This window comes from Lygodium microphyllum, chromosome 13, assembly GCF_053477565.2.
Source record: "Lygodium microphyllum isolate KBCC chromosome 13, Lygodium_microphyllum_v1.1.10, whole genome shotgun sequence".
Classification (NCBI taxonomy): Eukaryota; Viridiplantae; Streptophyta; class Polypodiopsida; order Schizaeales; family Lygodiaceae; genus Lygodium; species Lygodium microphyllum.
In genome coordinates this window covers 58,221,946-58,240,379 of record NC_141147.1, presented here as the reverse complement: position 1 = coordinate 58,240,379, position 18,434 = coordinate 58,221,946, and the positions used below count along the sequence as shown (strand labels likewise).

The 18,434-nt window shown below is 39.7% G+C and overlaps 1 protein-coding gene across 1 annotated transcript; it reads left to right on the top strand.

Annotated features, from left to right (window-relative positions):
* The first annotated feature begins 2,311 nt into the window (after positions 1-2,311).
* LOC148026660 (uncharacterized) lies at positions 2,312-18,097 on the top strand. Its single transcript, XM_087690332.1, has 2 exons — positions 2,312-3,076; positions 18,038-18,097. The coding sequence occupies exons 1-2, from the start codon at positions 2,312-2,314 to the stop codon at positions 18,095-18,097; spliced, it is 825 nt and encodes a 274-aa protein (XP_087546458.1).
* Positions 18,098-18,434: the final 337 nt, after the last annotated feature.

The following is an 18,434-nucleotide window of genomic DNA, read 5'->3' as shown; positions in this document are numbered from 1 at the left end:
ATCTCATATCACAATAAATGGCATCCTTTGTTTAACTAGCCTTTAAAAACCATATGGTAAAAAACCATGGCAAAGTTTCTAATCTCATAGATAAGTCTTATGACTAAATAGGATTCGATCACATGGCTAAAACCAATGGCAATATTTCTACAATATGACTCCTTTCAAGAGAAACTTACATGTACACTAATTAAAATGTTAACTTCGGGCCAAATGGAGTCATGAGATTGCTACATAACCACATTGATACATGGGTGGATCTCATATTGGACTAAATCCCATTCTTTGATTAAATAGGATTTGACCACATGGCCAAAAATCTTAGCAAAGTTCCTAGAGTATGATCCTTGCATAGGAAACTTACATAGAGAAGAAATCCTATGTTAACTTAGGGACAAAATCATCCATGCGATTTTCTACATAACCACAATGATTTTTCACTATATCTCATACCACACTAATTGTCAACATTTCATTATTGCTTGACCATTTGGTTAAGCCCATGGCCAAGTCTCAGTATTAAATAGAATTTGATTTTCTCACACCGAAGTCGATGGCAAAGTTTTTGCTATGTGATTCTTGCAAGAGAAACATACTTAATGCTAACTTAGGGCCAAAATAATCCATGAGATTTGATACATAAGCACATTTATTTATGGTTAGATCGCATACCACACTTAATCTCAAATTTCAATATTTCAATTTATGGAAGAGTCCCTTTGGAGTATATTTGTCTTGTATTTTGTAAAATCTTGTGATGTTGTGTTTTCAATTTTCAACCTAGAAATCTTATACATTTATTTGGGTTTTGTAAAATTTGACTATTTGTAGATGCACTTTTGTTTTGACAACTTTTTCTCTTTGTAGAACTATTCAATAGCAAAGAAAAATAGCATATCCAAAAAGGAGACCCAAACCATTGATGGAGTTAGTGGTGATTTTGTGTATCCATAGTATGTGGATGTTTATGATAGTCAAAGAAAAAGGGCTAACAATATTCTCTTATTTACTTTAAAGAGTGATATTTCATTTTTTCAACAAGATGGTGTCATAGAGAAGATAACATATGGATGTGCTGGGAAAGAGGAGAATACCATGTAATCTTGTTAAGATCAAGGGAAAAAATGTAGCATACAAACTTGATCCTTTGTCATTTCACTTTGCACATATTAAAGAGGACAAAGAATACTCTTTGAAAACAATGGGTTGGACCTTATTTGAGGAGGTAAAGGCCACAGAAGACATTATATTAGCATTCCAAGTTGTCCAAAATAGTGAGCTACTTTCCATATCAAGAAAATGTGATCACCCCAACAAAAAAATGAAGTTCCAAGATAAACAAATAGACTTGAGATCTTCATCTGCTCCTCAAGAAGAAAATAATTCACCGGATCCCACAAGCTCAAAGTCAAAATCACCTCAACAAAGTTCCTTGTCATAAGATCTAGTTGTTAGTATGGCTGCTAACACTACTAAGAATGATGCTAATTTATCTTCCATGCTGGAAGTTACACCTACAAAGCCAATAATTCTCTTGAGGTCAAGGGAGTAGAAAGAACATTCGATTTTCCTGAGATAGTTAAGAAGAAGGGAAAGAAGGAAGAATCTGGATTTCACATGTTTGAAAAAATCTTTCCATTTGGTTTAACAACAAAATTTCCTATTCTTGTTTATAAGTGCTATGAGGCACCTCCTTTGTATGCTTATAGGTCACTATGTTGGGATTATGTAGAGAAGCTAACCACGTCTTTCATAAAGAATCCCATGAGTCCAACAACAATAGCATATCTTATGCCTTTTGTACAATACAGCAATGAGAAGAGACCCATACATCTTGATGAGGTGGATGCTAATAAGTTGGACACTTATAGTTATTGGATTATATCAGAGCTTCACTCAATTCATGCAGCAAAGATATATATTCAGAGTAATACTATGAATTGTCTAGCAACCAAGCATTTATACACCATGAGAAATGCTAGAATATTAGTTTATTGTCCTGTCAAAATGTGCATTGAGCTTTCATGAATGACAAATAAGGAATCACATAATGTTATGAAGAATGCCTGTTATGTTGAGCAACTTCAACAATTAAGAGATCAGTGGCTAGCATTTGGTTCTCTACCAAAACCCCAACAAGGGCTTTCTAAGACAAGCTCTCAAAGAGTACCATGGCATATAAGCTTACCTTCTCTTTTTGTGAAGATTAGTGTAATGCTCTTTCTTTTGTTCTATGCTCACTATTTTGATATTTTTTTTGCAAAGATTTGTGGCTTACATTGGAGAAAATTGTGCATCTAGAGATTGCCATATGATTGTTAGCTCCCAAGAAATATTTGATAGTTGGATCAAAATCATGAAGAGATACTCTAGAGGTGAGCTTATATCCCAGGAGGAGAGTTTGAAAAAGAAGGGAAGGCAATCTTCTCATGCTGCATTTTGTTGCCTTATGGGTCTAAAGGATGAAGACATTCTTACACTACAAGAGGAGATCAATGAAGGTCATATCATTTTTCGTAGAAACAAATGGGGTAAGGAAGGTATGATTGACATGGAAACAAGGGCTAAGCAAATCAAGCAAGATAGTGTCCTAAAGGAGGAATTAATCACTCTTTTCAATGCCTCGGTTCCAGAAAGTAGCACTGTGATGAAGACTTGGGAAGAGCTTGTTGATGAGTATGATATCAATGATGAAGTCTACACAAATATTTTAGGCATCTGCAATGATTGGATATCAAAGAAGCTCACACGTGGAGCTAATGCAGGGTCCCTACCAAATGGAGCAAAAGATATTGTGAACTTCCTAATTGGAAAAAAGAAAAATCATCTTCAATCCTCCACTACTTTGCCTTGGCGTGTATATGTTGTTGCATGCAATCTAAAAACCTTTGATCTTATACATAATGTTTATAGAGATCCAATTACCATTGGGGTTGTTGTTCTAGATGTAGCACATGGGGTTGAGGGAATGAAATGGGACTCTATAAAGTTTGGAAAGGTTGTATCCACTCCACTACAAATGACATGTGAACCTAAACAATTCATGTTGTTATCATTTCTTGATCGAAAGCAAATGGTAGCTTTGGAAAATGCTCTTGAAAGCATTTCTTGCAAGTATCACATGCTAGTGGTAGTGTTGACTTCCTACCAATGGATAGAACCTTTGCTTTTGGATCTATAGATTCTTTTGTGGTTTTGACATTAGTGACCATGGAGAAAAGCTTCATCAATTTTGAGCGATATATAAACAATGTCAACAAGCCTTCCATTTTGGCTTTGAAGGCTTGGACAAGGAGTGCAATGATGAAGACATTTGAAGAAGACAAGAGGATTGCAAAGGCTGTTTTGAGAAAGAAAATGAAAGTTATGGGAACTACAATCAAAGCATTCAATGATGCTCATGAGGTTGTATTTGATGTATATGCAAGTGGCCTTTCATCTAAGGTGGCATTGATAAATCACATGAAGACTATTGCAATGGTTTGCAATGCTCAAGAGCAAAGAGAGGTTGAAGCACAATTGTGGAGGGTCCATGAGAGTGCCAAACAAAATTCAAATTCCCAAGAGGTTCCTCCTACAATTGAAGTTCAAGTTCTTGAAGTACCACCCCAGGGCATTGAAGAATCAAGCCAAGATATAGCAAGTCTAATTATGAAAGAGAAATTAAAGGCTACTTCAGGTGTTTAAGCTCCGTTCCTTCTCCTTTTATCAAGGAAGACATATTGATGTAATTTTGATTTTTTTTCTTGAGAAGTTACTTCCATTAGCATTTGTGATATTTTCTTTCTTTGGTGATATTACTTAAAGAACTATATCTTTAGTTTTTTAATGTTTTACAAAAGGTACCAAACATGTTTGGTTTAAAAAATCCATTTAAGTAAACCTTTTGCTAAAATAGTATTAAAGAGCTCATTAAAATTTATTGTCCTTTGTAAGAATAACTATTTAAAGGAGATATTGTAATCTAGTGTGTAAGAATACTTATCATAATGAAAAGTTTGAGCTAACTATGCAAAATTTACTTAAGTCTATTTTAGATCTTATTTCAATTAAACTCTTATATGCGTTGTGTAATGAACTTGTCATCTTAGTTTTTGTTAGATTTGTCCACATGGTCAAATCTCTTATCTCTTATAACCTCTTTTACTACATCACTAGTGTATGTCTATGCATGTACCTTAGGACAAGAGAGCCAACAATATATTGCAGCAACCCAAAAAAGATTCATTGCATCTCCCAAAGGAGTTTTACCTCAGTAGCAAATATTGCAACAAAGATTTCACCTCCAATGTATCTTTTGATATGTGTATATGGAATATTAAGGTAAAATGCTTGTTACAATTCATGAGTTTAAATATCTATGGGATATAACTAGTTCAAAAATAGAATGGTTAGTCCTTAAGAAGAAACTATGAAAACTTATCCAAATAGTGTATAACTTATCTCAATTAAATTGTCATGTACCACTTATATGTAACATAGTTTTGGTCACATGGTCAAAAGTATCATGTTTAAATTTTCTTTTAATAATTAGGACTAATAAACACCTTCTTTATACATGTCATTTTGAAGGCCTTTTTAGAAACTGAGTATGTTTAATATTATAATGATAAGATAAATTTTGTAACTAATTACAATAATCTATTGTTAGTATCTCAAGTATACTTATAATTAGCGATAAAAAGTAGGCATGGAAAATTTACTTTATTATAATAGATTTTACCTCAAAGATATCATTATATACATATTCTTCACCTCATGATATTACTCTTGGTTAGATTTGTCCACTGGTCAAATGCCTATTTTCTTAAGACGTCATTTATTAACTAGTACTTATACATGTATTTGTCAATGTGAAGTTAAATTGCTTTAGTGTTCTATGCCAGTTTATAGCTTAAACATTAAGTAGAATGATGAGGAGGTAAATGAATCTAATGTGCTTCTTTTTCTTCTTTGTAACTTCAACTAAGACATCTATGGTTGGATTTCTAACAGATTCAACAACAATAGAGTACAATGATGTGATTGATATATCCTTGATAAGAAATGTAACACAATTATGTGCAATACGTGATCTCAATGGTCTTCTTTTACAACGATGCTTTACTAAGTCTAAAAAGTTTCAAAGTTTTCAAATGGAAAAGCAATGGCTTGTTCTTCGATTGGGATGTATGGAGTTTCTTGAAGCCTTATTTGCAAGATTCCAAGTGGGAGTTTGGTCAACAGCTTTACATAAGAATGTCATGGCAGTTATTAAGTGCTTGGAGATTCATGCAAAAAGGAAGTATCCTTTCTTTATGATTTGGGGCCAAGAACAATGTCATAGATATCGACTCAAAATCATATATAGGCCAGATAATATGGGAATAGAAGCAATGTTCAAGCCTCTGAAGTATGTATGGGATCAATATGGAGATGTTTGTCAGCATACCAAGACTATTCTCATAGATGACAGTCCTTACAAAGGATGTCCAAATCCTATTGAGAATTGCATTTATCTAAAAACATTTGATATTGATCGTGGAGACTCTATCTTGAAGAACTTCTACTATACTTGACTTACTTAAGCAAATACCATGATGCATGTGAAGTGATCAAGTTTGATCGATATAGATAAGACCCAATTCAATATGGATATGAATTCTATGCACAATTCAAGGTTGTCATTGATGAATGGACTAGAGCAGAGAATGATGGTATTTCATCTTCATCATCAGCACCGCACGAGACCATGATTGATAAAGATGGTAGATATGTTCAACCTTCAATTACTTCTTTCTTCTAGAGACCATCTATTATACAAACATCATCATCAAATGCCTCATGTCATTCATCTCTTACATTGAATAGCTCACAATTATCCAAGTTGAAGCAGACTCCTTTAGTCTCTACTTTGAAGGATATGGAAGCAATGCAACTTGCCCATGAGTTAGGATATCACAAACATTTCATAAAGGGTAGTGCAGCTAAATGTTTTATACAAAATCTACAAAAGTTGTATTTTTCCAATATACATGATGCAACAAGGCAGTGACTCTATATGGACTAATTTTGACTTCTATAATAAATATATCCCTTCCATTAAGGGCTTTTGTATGGCTATGAATTATATGCTTGTTAGAAATTTAAAGTGTTTTATGTAGTTACCTTGGTGTTTTTAAACACCACCAATATCAATGAGAGAATCTACTTAATGTTTTTTATTATTTCAACAACATTAGTTAATTGTGTTGAAATTTCTTATAAATTAGTTTAAGTCCAATTTTGTACTCTGTCTTAGCTAATAAATAAGTCTTAATTAATAATAAAATTTATGCCTATTTTTTTGGAAACACAAACTATTGGTCAAAGGTTAAATCTTTGGTCTTAGAACAATTATAAACTTCTAGCTTGGTATATAAATCTTCATTTTATGATATGAAAGGTCATTTAGCTATTCAAAGTGTTAAGCTAGTTGATTTTGGCCAAAGCCAATATCCATCTTGTCCATATATTGTTAAGATAGATAGAACTTTTAAACAAAAGATATTTATCATGCATATACATACAAAAAATGCAAATGGGGTGAGTAATTATTTAGCATACTTCTTTCTATTGGTTTACACAAAAAAAAGAACCATCACATCATAGGTTATCCAAACTTATTATTATATGGTATTAGATCAAGTTATTAAACCACACCTAGTTAGTGGTGGTGACTTTTTTAAGGTCCTAGTTCATGAAACTTATACATATCACTTTAAATGATGCTATATCTAAAACAAGAAACTCATATTATAATATCTTCAAATCCATAACATTATAAATTTTGGTATATCTTCATATAATTTTTAAGGCTCTTGTATTCTAAATTCTCTCTACACTCCTTCAAACCTTTGTATTCTTACATTAAACTTGGAAATTTCCTAGGTATATCCTAGCTAAGCCTCCTTGATGTTTCCACCACCATACAACATCACATTTTATCAGTATGCTAGAAAAGATAGAGGTGAAATCCAAATCTCCTAATAGCCACATAGCTTACACTTTATCACTTAAGCTCTCAAGATGTGTGATCTCATATTTGTAACTTACAAAGTGCCCTTTAAAGACAAACATAAACATAGTGATGTCTTTCATTCACAAAAGTAAGACATTCATTAAAAGTGGGACTTAAAAAATTTCCAAAATATCTAATATGGTGTTATTTGATGTGTTTATTAAATGAGGCCTTTCTTTGTGCTTTTTTGGATATAAGAGCATGTGTCACAAGTAGTTGGGTTTCGGACAATCGTTCTAGTTTTGTTAAGCCGTTGATTTAAGCTTTCCTACCTTCCCACTACTCTTGCATAGCCACTCTCAAGCTTGGGACAAAAAATTCGACTGGCATAATTGCATTAGTACTATAAGTCAATTTAAAAGGAGTTTGGCCAATTGCAGACTTGTAGCCTATGTGATAGGCCCAAAGTGCTATCATAAGCTTGTTGTCCCAATTGTGAGAGGCAGAGATGGTTTTGGTCAGGGCACTAATCAGGATTTTATTTGTAGCTTTAGCTTGACTATTTTTTTATGGGTGATATGGGGACGATTTTTTGTGTATAATCATGAATGTAGACAACAAGTGTGAAATCACTTCATTAATGAAGTGAGTACCTTGATTGTTGAAAATCTCAATGGGGCAACGAAACCATGAGATTGCTTGCTTCCATAAGAACTTTATTGTCATTCTTGCATCATTTTTCCTTGTGGCCCTATCCTCAACCCACTTGGTCAAGTAATCAATATAGTAATGATGATGTCTAGCTTGAGAATATTGAGTTGTGGAACTTATAGGTCCTACAAAGTCTATTCTCCACTTTTCAAAGGGTTGTCATGTGACTGCTAGTGTTAGTTCCATCTTGTCTTCCTTGACCAAAAAATTCATGCATTGGTATTCATCATAGTGCTTGATGAATCTTGCAGCATTGAAGAATATAGTCCATAGCTGAGACTCTAAGATTTTGGGTTATGGAATCTCCATCAAAGTGACCCCCTACCATTCTTACATGCACTTTATCTAAAACTTCATATATCTCATGCTCACAAACTTAGCATCTGAGGAGGTCATCTTGGCCTAATCGATACAATTATCTAATGATTAATTGGGTAGGGTTGTGTTTTGATTATGAGTCAGTGAAGTCAAGCCTTTTCTATTGGTTGGTTAGGTACTCCATTTTCCAACACCTCAACAATATCATCAACCTAGTGGGGTGAAAGGTCAAATTTAAAGAGGTCTTCTACTTTAGACATTTAGAACAAGTGTGCATTCGATTAGTCATCTGCAATGTTGTTTTCCATTGGCTCTCCATTGGGTATTTGGAACAAATGGTCAACAAGGAATGTTGCTTCCCTTTCGTACCATGACTAAGAAGTCAAATTCAAGCAAAAGTAGCAACCATTGGGCTATGCGACTAGTAGTAGTGCATGGCTTATTAACAAGATACAGTAGAGTTCGATGGTCTATAAAGACGGTAAAGAGAATCACTAGCAAATAATGCTAAAACTTCTTTACGTTAAACAAATTTCCAATCCTTCTATTTCAATGGTGCAATAGTTCATATCAGTGTCCATGAGTTGATGACTAGAAAAGCTCACTAGGTATTCTAGTTTATGTTTTCCAAGCTGGCACAACACTGCTCCCATGGAAGGTTATGTTCCAAGTTGGGACTCATAAAATTGGTGCTATGGTTTGAGTTTTTTTCAATGTTTTATAGGTGCCTTGGCACTCTTTAGTCCATTCAAAAAATGATCGATAGCTTGTGTAGAGGTTGAGCAATAAATGCATAGTTTAGTATAAATCTTTGATAATATTGTGTGTGGCCAAGGACGCATTGAGCTCCCTTCTAGTTCATCCTCGGTGGTGGCAATTCAACAATGACTTTAACTTTCAAGAAGTTCATTGCAATGCCATTCTTTGATATCACATGCCCTAGAATGCATCCATAATTCACCCAAAATTGGAACTTCAAGAGGTTTAAGGAAAGCCCACATTGCTTATATCGTGTTCATAGTTTCTTAAGATGACTTGTCCAATTGGTGTGCATGCAAAGGTCATCTACAACCACTTTCAACTATTTATGGAGCATGTCTCTGAAAATTATGCACATTAGTTGTTGAAAAGTGGCAAGTGCATTAGCAAGACCAAAGGGCATTATAGTATATGCAAAAACACCCCATTCTATGGCAAAAGCTATTTTGTTCCTATCATTCGAATGAGCTTGCACTTGATTGTATCTTAAGAATCCTTCAAGGAAGCTGTAGGATTCTTTTCTTGTAACTCTTTCTAGCATGTGCTTGGTATAAGACAATGGATAGCTATCTCTTTTTGTGGCTGCATTGACTTTCTTGTAATTTATGCACACTCTAAATTTTTTTGTTTTTCTTCAAAGCAATGATAATGGGTGGAACCCAATTTGTGCATTCAATTTTTTAGATAAATCCACCACATTAGGCACCATAGGAATATTATGGGTTACAATACTGGGTCTATCCCCTTACGTTCCGTGAATGACCAGACGAACACATCCTTGAACTCTTGTAAGAGATGCATAAGATTAGTCTCCTCAACAGTGAGATTGTTGGCAATGAAGGCAGATTTAGGTTTATCGCCCTCAGCAGCTAAGTTGATTTCTTTGACTTTTGTTAGGACTCTCAATAGGTTTGTTAGCTTGTCCTTGATGTTTGGCTCCCAATAATACTCCTCTCCGATCTTCTTTTTTGAATTTGGCGAATCTCTTAGGGAGGTCTTGTGGCGTTTTCTATTTCTTGGCATCAATGTCTGTTGCCTTCTTTCTCCTCACCTCCTTTAACCTTTTACACATCATAGGTGGAGTGGAAGATCCCCCTTTTTACGTCATGTTTTAGGCAAATAAGGGATTTCTAGATTATGATTTGAGATGGGAGTTAAAATCATGGCCATTGGATAAGGGTGTTTCTCCCACTAGTCATAACTCAAAAGAAGTTTTGACTTTATACAATGCTACTAAATTGGCTCACTGTGCATAATAATACTTCCAAGTATTCTAGCCAAGTCCCATCTTGATAACCACTCCATCAACGAGTAGTGCATGCCTCTCCCTAGGCTTGGAATCAGCAATGATTTGCTCAATTGCATGCCCATCAATATCATAGTCTACGGTTTTGAGTTCAATGGTTGAGGCCTCTTCTTCTAATTCACAATCTATATGTGTGCTTTTTGTGTCTTGTGCATTAGAGCACTCATCATCCGTAACTACTTCTTCTTGCCAAACCTCGTCTCTTTTGTGGAGAGCCCAATTATACAATAGATGTAAGTCATGGACTTTGATTCACTTCCAATGTCGAGCTTCCAAAAGCTCTTCGAGTGGTTTTAGATTTGCACCACCAAGGTCATCATGCAACTCCTCTTTCAAGAAGTCCAAGATCTTCATCAAGTCTAGCTTGCTTGTAGGCACATGGTAGGACATGCCAAGGGTTGCATTACTGTGTGATGCCATCATGTAAACTAGAACCAAAGCTGATGTGTGGCCTAAGTCATTCTTCAATTCTCCTTATTTCTCCACACTAGTGCCTATATAGACTACTTGCTTATCATCGTCCTCATGGTCTAAACTGGGAAAATCAATGGAATCAAGGATATGCATCCAATCTTTCTCATCATCAGGACTGAGGATGTATTTCATGAGAAAACCTTGGTGTGGATTTTTTATTGCCCTTTAGCAAGGTGGAAATGAAAGATAAGCAAGCGGTATGTTGGGGTAAAGGCGCCTCCGCCGTGCCGCCCCGTGTATTACTACACTGACAGTACCCGCCACTACACACTGCAGGTGGCGGGCGCCCGTCACGTCACTTTATTCTTTACATTCATTTTAGTGACTAGTAAATAAAGGAAGGCCCGGTCACACATTGTGACCGTTGGAGTTCCCATTTCTTGTCTCTCTCTTTCTTGCTCTTGCTCTCCCGCCATAGCTCGCGTGCAAGCTTCGATCCTTCTCACCTTTCAACTAGTATCAGAGCTTGGCATTCTCTTGCTCGAGCTCGACTCAGTGCTTCCCGACCTTCGCATCGACTCGCTTCACGCATTGGGTCTCCATCCCGGCAGCCATAGCCGACCTCTCGAGCTCCCGACTCTCCCTGGCTTCCCGAGCTCCATCCCGGCCTTCTTGAGCTTCATCAGGGCCTTTCCCTTGAGGTATTGCTTCAGCATTTTGTAGATATTTGAGTGTATTCTCAGTTTGAAACAGGGCAGGAACAAAGGGCAGCCACTCTTCTTGAGCTCCATAGCTCATATCTTCCCTCCCCTTTGCATTGGGCCTTCATGGCTTGGTATGTGCCTACCTTGGGCCATCATTGAGCCCCCCCACACTCAACATTCAGCCACGTTGATCAGCAGCCACTTTCCAGCAACTCACGCTGATTTCAGCGCACCTATTCAGCCCTCTTCTCCTCACGTGTTGAAGCTGCAGCCACTTGATCTTCATCAAGCCCTTGTGTGTGGCCTATTGGGGCTTATTTTGGAGCCCCCCAACCATCATAACTCCACGTGATTGGCAGCAGCACTCCAGGCCTCAACACACTGAATATGGCGCCCATTTTCAAACTTTGACCTCCACGTTTTACAGCTGAATGCTTTGTTGCTCATGGAGCACTCATCATTGGCCTATTTGGAGGGCATTTGAGCCATTTTTTGGATGTCATTTTGATGCTTTGGCTTGACATTGAGGTTGGGAGCTGATCATTCTCAGTTTTGAAACTGTCATTCACTGCATAAGAGTGCTGGAAACAGGGCAACACCCCTGACACTGACATTTGTTGCTTATGCCTCATTCCATTGGAGCTGTTTGATGCCCGTATGTGGTCTACTTCCTACCCGGATGTATTGGGGATGTATGCATTTGGTTTGACCATGATTTTGGCTTGAATTCGGGGTTGAAATCTACTATTTAGAACAGTAAATACATGCTGGAATAACAGTGGGCTGAAGATACTTTACATGCTTTGGTTCGTGACATATGCTATTTGGTTCGTGTATGCCATACCGACATTTGGAGCTTGGATTTGGATGTATTTGAGCATTCCCGGCTTACTTGATCATTGATCTTGGTTGCTATTTGGATGTCATTGAGTTGACCGAGAGCTTATTTGGGCTTATGTATTGCTTCATGGTTAATACGACCGGTGCTTCATGTATGTCATGCTCTCTTGGATGCGCTTGATGCATTGACAGGGTCACTTATCACTGGTGCTTTCTCTTGGGTTGTTTGAGCTTCTGAGCTCGCTTTGTACGCCTTTTGTGCCAGTGGGAGCATTTTACATGCTTGCTTGACCTTTGACAGTTGCATGCTATTGGAGCACTTACATGTATTTGGAGCAGTTTACGTCTTGAGCAGTTACATACGCATTGAGACTTTGGGATCATACTTCGATCTTTATGGATATGCATTGATGTACTCTTGGTTCACAGGATGCTTATGAGTTGAGTCTCATATTTGGATCTTTCTCTTTGAGCAGACACCTATTTGTGTCAGGTTTTGGTAGTTACAGGAACACTTTGCCTAGAGTGCCTGGGGGTGTGCCTTTCACTGGCAGATGTTATTTTGACATGCTTTGGTGTTGAGCTCATGTTCTTTTCACTGTCATTGGCCTTTCTTATGTCCGTTTCATGCCGGCTTTGGACCTAGCATTGTTTAGTTGACATTGGATCCTATTTTGGGACAGTTTGCTCTCTAGACTGCATACCTGGAATTTATTACAGCAACCAGTTATTGGTGGACTGAGCAGTATTTTTTATGCTGAAATATCCTAATTTGGTGTACTGCACCTAGTACTAAGTGGGTAGCATCTTTTGGCACACTTTTCTCGCCATTTGGAGCTCATTTCAGTGGATTTTGGGCATTTTTTGCAGTAAAACAGCCAGCAGTTTTACATTGTCTGTGCATTTCCAGCCTGCATTATGGCATCCTCTTCGACTGATAATGCCATATTTAACATCACAAAGTTGGATGGTACCAACTACTCTTATTGGAAGAGTCAAATTTGGCAGGTCTTGGTGCAAAAATCTCAGATTAAGCCACTTCGGTTGAGTGGAGAGCAGTCTGAAACTATGGACAATGACGATTGGCTTGAACTTGATTAGCTATGCAAGTCCACGATTGTACTGTCTCTCACTGAACAGGTACATTATAATGTATTTGAGGAAGCACAGAGTGCATGGGATCTATGGAATAAGATCAAGAATCTTTATGATAAGAAAAGTCCGGCGAGTCAGATGTACTGGTTGAAGCAGCTTATGGATCTGCGCATGAAGGATAATGTGACTATGTCTGCTCACTTGAGCCAGTTCCATGCTATACTGAAGAACCTGACTTCGCAGGATATCACCTTTGGAGAGGAAGTAACTCCTCTTTTCTTGCTTGGGACTCTGAATGAGTCATGGGATGTATTCCGCACTGCCCTATGTGCCTCTAGTGCTACTCTGAAACTGAATGATGTTGAGAGTGCTCTTCTGCAGAAAGAGGTTAATCGCAAAAACTTGGATGCCTCTCGTGTTTCACATGCTTTGACAGTTAGAGGCAGGAATGACAAGAATGATCATGGTAATAACCGTGGCCGTGACTCGCAGAAGGGTGGTCTAAATCTCGTGGAAAGTCGCGTAGTAAGTCGCGTGGGCGCAACGCTAATGTCACTTGTCATCATTGTGGGAAAAAGGGCCATATCAGGCCACAGTGTCATGAGTTGCGCAATGAGAAGCGCAAGGATAAGGGCAAAGAGAAAGTGCAGGAGAAGTCCTCTGATCGCAGCATAGTACCTGCGAAGTCCAGCATCAAGATTGAAGAAATTAATGTCATGCAGACCGAGGATTCCGATGGTAGTGATGAGTTCATACTTGCAGCTAGTTCTTCTGATGCTTCACACTTGACTGAGACACCTAGTATGTATGCACAGTGCTGGTTATTGGATTCAGGTGCGTCCTTCCATCTGACGCCTTACCGTGAGTGGTTTCACTCTTACCGTACTGTATCTGGATCAGTTAGACTTGGAGATGACAGGTCTCTTGATATTGTGGGCTGTGGTGATATTCAGTTGCAGTTTTCCACTGGCAGTTCATTTTTGCTTAGGGATGTACGTCATGTACCTGCGCTTACGCGCAGTCTTATGTCTGTAGGACAGCTGGATGATGCAGGATTTCATGTATGTTTTGGGGATTCTGCCTGGAAGATTACTCGTGGCAGACTTGTGCTTGCTAGAGGCGCCAAGGCTGGCAGCCTCTATCCTCTTGTTGTATCTGGGTCCTCAGTTGACCATGTTTTGGCAGTGGGTTCTATCCCACATGTATCACTTTGGCATGCTCGTTTAGGGCACATGTCTTTGAAGGGAATGAAAATGTTATCTAGTTTGCAGTATCTTCCGCCTTTGGATTATGCATGTTTTGACTCATGTGATCATTGTCTTTATGGTAAGCAGAATAGGTCTACGCATAAGAAATCGGGTAGGCCATGCATGAGTGAGCCCTTGGCATTGGTGCATTCCGATGTTTGTGGGCCTATGCCTTGCATGTCTATGGGTGGCGCGAAGTACTTCATTACCTTCATTGATGATTTTTCTAGGAAAGTGTGGGCTTATCCCATAAAGCAGAAGTCCGATGTCTTGGCAGTTTTTCAGAGATGGCTTTCTCTTGTTGAGAACCAGACTGGGTATAGGCTGAAATGCCTTAGGACAGATAATGGGGGAGAATATGTCTCGCATGCTTTTGAGCACTTTTGTGATGACAGGGGTATTAAGCGTCAGTTGACCGCCCCTTACACCCCACCCCAGAATGGTTTGACTGAGCGCATGAACAGGACTATTCAGGAGCATGTGCGCTCTATGCTTAGCCATGCAGGCCTACCCCAGAGTTTTTGGGCTGAGGCAGTTAGTACGGCAGTGCATGTCATAAACCGATCGCCTTCCAGTGGATTGGATTTCCAGGTTGCAGAGGAAGTTTGGGCTGGTAAGCCACCTCTTATGCGCATCTCCGTGTCTTTGGATGTGAGGCATTCTGCCATGTGCCCAAGGACAAGAGGAGTAAATTGGATCCAAAGAGCATTAAATGCATATTCCTTGGCTATGGTGAGTCAGGAGAGATGGGCTATCGCCTATGGGATCCGCAGGCGCGGAAAATAGTACGCAGCCATGATGTCGTCTTCCATGAAGACAAGATGCACAGGCAGCTTGAGAAGGTGGTTGAGATCCGCAGAGTGATCTTTCAGGAGGAGCCTAGAGCTCCAGCACAGCCAGTAGTACAGCCTGCAGCAGTTCCTCCACAGGGCCAGGGTGTTGGACAGGCAGTTAGATAGGCAGCAGAGCCTGCGGTGAGATGGTCTGCTAGAGACAGACGTCCACCTGACAGATTTTAGCCCTCTATGCATTATAATTTGGTTACAGATGTAGGAGAGCCTTTCACTTATGATGAGGCTATGCGCAGGGGTGACAGTCACTCCTGGGAGAGGGCTATGCAGTCTGAGATAGACTCCCTGCATAAGAATGAGACTTGGGATTTGGTTGCCTTACCTAAGGGCAAGAAGGCTTTGCCATGCAAGTGGGTGTACAAGCTGAAAAGTACCCCTGGATACCCTAAGTCGGCATACAAGGCTAGATTGGTAGCAAAGGGTTTTAAGCAGGAACATGGTGTGGACTTTGATGAGGTCTTCTCTCCTGTGGTTAAGATGACCACCCTGTGCTTAGTCTTGGCTTTGGTTGCACAGCTTGACTTAGATCTATATCAGATGGATGTCAAGACGGCTTTTCTACATGGGGACTTGCATGATGAGATCTATATGGATCAGCCTAAGGGCTTTGCAGAACCTGGCAGGGAGCACCTAGTGTGCAAGTTGAAGAAGAGCTTGTATGGCTTGAAGCAGGCACCTAGGGAATGGTATCATAAGTTTGATGCCTTTATGCAGTCACAGGGCTACAACAGGAGTGCTATAGATCCGTGTCTTTACACGAAGAAAGCCCGTGATGGCAGTTTTCTTATCTTGGTACTCTATGTTGATGATATGCTCATGATGAGCTAGATGCTCTTAAATCTCAGCTGAAGAAGAGCTTTGAGATGAAGGATTTGGGACAGGCCTCACATATACTTGGGATGCGCATTAAGCACGATAGGCATCAGGGGCTTTTGTATCTCTCACAGCGGGAGTACATTCATAAAGTCCTTGAGCACTTTCGCATGCAGGACGTAAAGCCTATTGGTTGTCCATTACCTTCTTATGTGAAGGTATCATAGGCCGATTGTCCACAGACAGATGAGCAGAGGGCCGAGAATGCCAAGATCCCTTATGCTTCAGCCGTGGGTAGTTTGATGTATGCCATGATAGCCACTCGTCCAGATATTGCGCATGCAGTTGGTGTTGTGGCACGCTATATGGCTACACCTGGCAGCAGACATTGGGATGCCGTGAAGGGTATCATGAGGTACCTGAAGGGCACAGCAGATATGTGTATTTGCTATGGCAGCGAGGATATAGGGGTCGTGGGGTACACTGACTCCGATTATGCAGGACATGCAGATAGTAGGAAGTCCACTTCTGGCTATGTATTCACCTATGCTGGAGGGGCTGTCTCTTGGATGTCCAGGGTTTAGAAGTGTACGGCTTTGTCTACCACTGAGGCCAAGTATGTTGCAGCCACTGAGGCTTGCAAGGAGGCCATATGGCTAGGCCGTCTAGTTGCTGACCTTGGGATTGATGCTATACCTACACTGCATTCGGATTCTATGAGTGCCATTCAGTTGGCTAAGAATCCGGTCTTCCATGCAAAGACAAAACACATTGAGGTGAGGTATCACTTCATACGTGGTGTTGTGGAGGACAAGTCTGTTTACCTTGTCAAGATCTCCACTAACGAGAATCCTGCAGATCTGCTCACGAAAAGCCTCACTACTGAGCGCTTTGCCTTCCTCAAGAGATTGATGGGCATTGGATGAGATGTTGCCTTTCCTCATCCCTTGTACCTATGTACAGTTGTACTGTCTTTTTCTTTTCTTTTCTCTCTCACTGGGGCAGATTCGCCTTTAAGTGGGAGGTTGTTGGGGTAAAGGCGCCTCCGACGTGCCGCCCTGTGTATTACTACACTGACAGTACCCGCCACTGCACACTGCAGGTGGCGGGCACCCGTCACGTCACTTTATTCTTTACATTCATTTTAGTAACTAGTAAATAAAGGAAGGCCTGGTCACACATTGTGACCGTTGGAGTTCCCATTTCTTGTCTCTCTCTTTCTTGCTCTTGCTCTCCCGCCATAGCTCACGTGCAAGCTTCGATCCTTCTCACCTTTCACGGTACTATGTCTTCGTCTTCTGGGTCTTGGCTTATAAGTTCAAGCCTTATGATAGATGCCTTTGAGTCCCGAACTGCACAATTGGATGTGGAATCTCTACTAATGTCTTGGGTTGTCTATGCAATGTCGTTCAAGGTGCATCTATCATCAAGACTATCATGTCTAGTCATCCTCACTGTTGTAGCTTGATGTTGTTGCATTCTACTTTGACTAGATGCAGTCCAAATGCAACATATACATGTTTTTGTGGTGTGGCCTTTTTGCCCTTATTGGCTAGATTGGCCCATTGAGGTTCTACGGTCTCTATTTGTCTTTGTTTGGTTATGGGCTTTTGGTTGCTATTTTGCAAGTGAGAATCTATGCTTGTGTAGATCCATTACTACACTAGGATCTAATTTGAAGGACCGATCATGGTGCGTGTTTTCTCTCCAACTAACTTGGGGGAGATGCGGAGGGGGAAGAGCCCCCTCTACGGGGGTTCAGGCGGGGGGGAGGGCAGTCCCCCCTGGACTGCAGGGCCATTAAGCTAAATACCATGCGTGATTTGAAGGACCATTCATAGCCAAGTTTTGAACTACTTGCTCTAGATTTCAGCCCAATGATAGATCTATGATGTGCTTTCGGCTTTATACAGTCTCTGGGTCAATTTCAGGGGTTAGATGTGTCAAAATTGAATTCTATTCACCTGTCTGATTTTGAAAGTTTCCTATCTGATTCTTAGAGGTCCAATTCTCAGAGGTCCGATTCTCAGAGATCTGATTCTCAGAGGTCCAGTTCTTAGGAGACTGATTATCGGAATCAAACGTCCAATTTTGGGTTCGTCAGATTGGCCGATTGGATGATCCGAGTCCGAGTGGTTGGTCCGATTTTGTGCATCTTATTCTAGGAGTCCAATTCTAAGAATCTGACGTCCAATTTCGATTCTAGATGGATCTGATTTTCAAAATCAGATAGGATTGGTTGGTCTGAGTGTCCAATTCTAGGAATCGGACCCCTATGGACCATGTCCGATTCCATTGGCACGTAAACAACAGCAACAAAAATCGCTTTGAGGCAACAATTTTTTGCCACGCCCGCAAGCAAGATTTTCCAAAATCCAAGGGTAGATACACACAAAG